Source organism: Bactrocera latifrons, unplaced genomic scaffold (genome assembly GCF_001853355.1).
Source record: "Bactrocera latifrons isolate USDA-ARS-PBARC rearing strain unplaced genomic scaffold, ASM185335v1 scaffold_14, whole genome shotgun sequence".
NCBI classification, from domain to species: Eukaryota; Metazoa; Arthropoda; class Insecta; order Diptera; family Tephritidae; genus Bactrocera; species Bactrocera latifrons.
Window position 1 is genome coordinate 1528667 of NW_017534852.1, and position 4810 is coordinate 1533476.

At 29.5% G+C, this 4810-nt stretch overlaps 1 protein-coding gene across 3 annotated transcripts; it reads right to left on the bottom strand.

The window, feature by feature from the left end:
• Positions 1 to 1933: 1933 nt before the first annotated feature.
• On the bottom strand, positions 1934 to 4405 carry LOC108965383 (6-pyruvoyl tetrahydrobiopterin synthase). 3 transcript variants are annotated; one of them, XM_018927741.1, is made up of 5 exons: positions 4295 to 4405; positions 4042 to 4137; positions 3416 to 3495; positions 2793 to 2938; positions 1934 to 2729 (listed from the first exon to the last, which is right to left on the bottom strand). In XM_018927741.1, the coding sequence occupies exons 2-5, from the start codon at positions 4104 to 4106 to the stop codon at positions 2514 to 2516; spliced, it is 507 nt and encodes a 168-aa protein (XP_018783286.1). In that variant the 5' UTR covers positions 4107 to 4137; positions 4295 to 4405; the 3' UTR covers positions 1934 to 2513. The 3 variants fall into 3 exon arrangements, with proteins under 3 accessions (XP_018783286.1, XP_018783285.1, XP_018783284.1); XM_018927740.1 differs by having other exon boundaries at positions 4042 to 4175; XM_018927739.1 differs by having other exon boundaries at positions 4042 to 4220.
• Between the last annotated feature and the right edge of the window lie 405 nt (positions 4406 to 4810).

Genomic DNA, 4810 nt, shown 5'->3' on the forward strand with positions numbered 1-4810 from the left:
ATACTATGCATATTTATCAGCTAATAAGGCGCCTCGTACACATTTATTAGACTCTTTAATAGCTTACTAGTAGGAAAACAGAAGCAAACGGCTCGTGATGTAAACCAAATATCAATTTTACTTAGAATATTAAAGAAATTATACACACAAAAATATAACTAGTAATTATGTATCGAAAATATTAAATATATAAAAATATAAAATTAATTATCTCGATAATTAAGTTGTTAAAAGCGGAAAAAAAAATTTTAATACAATTAAAATTTAGTTAAAAAAGTAGCGCCAAATATTACATAATCACATATATACTTACATAGGAATTTAGTAAACTTGTATGCTATATATTTTTCTTATAAAATCTCAATTTATGTTTTCCTATTAAGTTTCATATTTTTAAAACTATTTCACATTATTGCTTATCAGTTACATTAGTTTTTTATTTTATTTATTTTTTGTTTTATATAAATCAAAGGTTGTGTTGAATTAATATATAATTGTGAAGTTTACATTACCTCATCCAAATAGACATAATGCGTCTTTAAACGTTACGCAAGTCATAGGACTAATGAGTTTTTAAAATTATTTCTGTTTCATTTCGCAGACAGTAATATAAAAGTAAATTATGTAAAGGTAATTTTAAATTTAGCTTTTTCAAACCTACTATGTACGCCTATTTATATAGAATGAATGAAACTTTCAATAAAATTATATTTTTCCGTAATACAATAATACTTCGTGTTTTTAAATCTTGTTGAGGTGTGTCGATTTAGCTAAAAGGCCCACCAACAAGTACAACGTGTCCGTTCCCATGACAGTCGGGGCTGGATTTTTATCTGAAATCTGTCGTTACAACAAAAACAACGTGCTGCAATGAAATAAAACATTCAAATTTGTTAAAAATGGTTCTGTTTTTTTTTTATTACGCATTAAAATATCTCTTATGATCTGAACCAGATGCCGGCCAAAACGGGCCGAATGAATGTTGTCTTGGAGCTCAACATTTTTTTACATTTGATTTAACATACTGTAGATTAGTTAAATCGCATGATATTGCCGATCATTTGACTGATCAACTTCCTGAAATTAATGAGTCTTGGACAACTTTCCAACGTTGTGCAAAAGTGAAACGTGACACAATGAACGTCATCACTATTCGTAGACGCTCTATGTCTGTCGAACTAGTCTCTTAGTTTTTGAGATACCGATCTGGAATTTTGTAAATTTGTCCTCCCAAAGAGGAGAACTACCATAGCATAAAACTTCCATACAAACTGAGGGATCAAAGTACAGTCGTTATATGGGAAACTTTTTTATTTGCCGAGATATCTTCACGAAATATGGAATGTTTTTTTTAAGGCTACGGTACAATCTTTAAAGACGATACAAATTCAATCCTTGTTGAGAAAAAATTTTCATTTGAGAAAATATCTTTAAAAAAATTGCCATAGATTATTATCCAAGGCTGAAATCTTCGAAGAAATTGTTCAGATCGGACTAATATATAATATATGTACATACAAACTGAACGATGAAATCACGTAGTCATAGCTGTCATAGCTGTGTATTATAGCATCGGTGCAAATGTAGTTAACGATTTTTCATGTTTAAGCTGTACTAGGTGAGTATAAAATCATCTGCAAACAAATGTACCCATATACATATATGCACATATACATATGTATGTACATATACATATATAGTACAGGAAGACCACAAAAGCTAAAATACTACTATTTTTTACACAATAATTTAAACAAAAGCGGCTTTAATTGGTATCTAATAAGTGATAACTCTGATTCATTGGTCGAAATTAGTCCACACCTCTATTTATTTATTTTGTATATAAATATGTAGCATATTTTACTTTTCATTCCTTTCCCCCAGAACGTTAATTTCTAGCAAATTATCTTAATAAAAATAAAGTGTAGATTCATTTGGTATCAACTAATTTATTTAAGTTTTGCTTTTATTGTTCTTGTTATTGAGGCTACAAGTAGAGCTTAATCGAAATAAGTATTCACAGAAGATGTGAGATCCGATATCAAATATGGTACATAATAATACTTTTTTTACAAAGAACTACTCAGTTAATTAAGAAATTCTTATGTTCTAAAAATATTTTCTACCCTCTACTTGTATTTCTTAATCACATATCAATAACACTAGAAGTTCATATTACAGCGCATTATTGTATATTAAAATCATCGATCAGCAATCTTTGATTATATGAATTAATGATCATCTTGATCGAATATAAATTGAGTTTTTGTAATACAACAATAATAATATTGAATCTGAAACTGAAGCTACAGTAGGGTATAATCAATTATATTGCACTAACACGTCAAAAGAAAAGCATTCATTGCTGATAGTTAGATCGATAGTAGAAAATTAAATGAAATTATAAAAATACTTTATTTTATTTTATTTTTTAGTGTTGTATTTCTCCTTAACTAACATTAATTAAATTCATATTCACAATTCAATTCGAGTCTTGTGGTCTCCAGGCAGCATTAGTCAGAATCAGAAGAGATGTTAGTGCAAGAAGTTTTAGCTGAGCGTTTCATTTGCATGCTTTGGTAATAGCCATTATGATTGTATGGGCCACGGTAACTAACTGAATTTTTATCAGTTTCATAGATCTTTACTTCGTACAACAGTTCTGGACGTTTCAAATGTTGTCGCACATTATCCCAAATGTAAACACAAACATTCTCCGTAGTACTGGGCTAAATATGTGAAATGTTTTATATTAAAAACAAATATTATTATTATATTTTTAAAATACTTACAGTTTTTTTGAAGAAATCTACATCTAAGTCCAAATTTTTATGATCCAAGTCCTTGAACACAACTCTGTCTAATGCAGTCTTCAATTCAGTAACATTCATTACCATCCCTGTGCGTATGTCAATAGGTCCACGAACTGTTACCTCAACTGAAAATAATAAACAATACATCGTACACCATTAGTATATACTTATGATGCCAAAAACTCAAAAAGTACTTAAACAAATATTTTAGTTTAGATACACCAATTGCTCTGTATATACGAAAAATATCTGAATTAGTATAAATATAATATAAATCTGAAATATTATACACTTTCTTTTTCTTAAAAGAAGCATCTTGATGGAATTGCGATGTCCGGCTACTATATAACAAAGCTGCCGTATAAATGGCCCGGTCAAAATCATGTCCTAGGCAAATTTTCTTATTTGACTAGATATCTTCACGAAGTTTGACATGAATTATTCTCCAAGGACGAAAAAATTGAACATAATAAGCTCCTATAGTAAAAGCAGTCAATCAAACTGACCCATCAAATTAAGTTCTTGTAGCGAATCGTATTTGTGAGTGTATTCTAGCTTCGGTGCAACCGAAGTTATAATTTTTTGTTTTTGCATATATTTACCGGTGTAATTGTGTCCATGTCCATTTATATGATTACACTTCCCAAACACTTCAGCATTTTCGGCGTCACTTAGATGTGGGCTAAAAAAGTGAAGGAAAAAATGTTACTTAATTACAAAATAGTTTTTTAAAGGGTATGTATGTATATGTATGTTTTAATACATTAATAAATAGTAAAATAAATTGCCCTCATTCAAAATTGAAGCCTTAAAAGTTATAAAATTACAATTTGCGGTTTATCAGAATAAAAATGAAGTGCTCGTTTATTTACTCGTGTATTTACTTTGTGTATGTGTATATTGAAGACGAGGCTTTAAATTGAGTGTAAAGATACTTATAAGACGCTTCTCATTTTATTAATGTCCCACTTACTAGTTTGTTTATTGAATAAAAAAAAAAAATACCAAAAGTCAATCATAAGATTGCTGTCGCTTATCAAGGTTAACATTTCTATTCACCCCGAACGTAGTAGAGAGCTTCGACCGCATCACAAGCTACGCTGCCGTGAACACTATATAGTACGTAGTACTTATCGAGATGTATTTTACATTTGTAGACATTATGTTTTATTTGTTAATTTATATACTATATGTATGTATGTGGCTATTTACAAATATATTCCCTTACCTGTGTAAACGATGGCAAGCGCTGAATGTTTCTTTGCGTGTAAGGAATGCAACAGGTTGCGACATTTTACTTTACGTCGGTGTGGTGTGGTTAAAGCTTAAGTTGAGAAAAAATTTCAATCTGTTATTGTAAATCTGCGTTAGAAGAATGCTGCTGTTTAATAAAAAACAACACAATTTCTAAAAGTTTAGAATAACAGAAATTCTTTATTAGTATTCTGAAATTAAAAAACTACAAATTAAATATAAATTACCTGTATAGCTGTTAAAATCACACTTTATTTTTCTTATAAGAATGTAAACTTTTGCTAATTAGAGAATTAGCGTACGAAAACAAAACTTGACTGTCGATTGGAATGTCACGAATGTAATGTTGACGATTAGTAAATGAAGCTGCCATATTTATAAACGATAAGATTACGGTGCTGGTTCAAGATAAAGTAACGACGACGAATTATCATTTTACTCAACGGCAATACAAAATACTCAAAACTAACGCACATTCATGGTTGAAAGTTAAACTTTTTTGTCCGATGCAATAATATGTCCAATTGCTATCTTTACACATTTGGTGGAGATATATCGAAACATTTTATTTTTAAATTTTACTTTGCGAAACGTGGTCTAGAAAAAAAAAACTTCTCTTCTCAAGCTAGAATTGTGATTAGAGTTACCATATCGTTATCTCAGTTTTATTATTTTAGTTATGAGTAGATTACACGATATCACTCAAATACAGAGAGCACAATTCGACTGCTATAAAACTAATA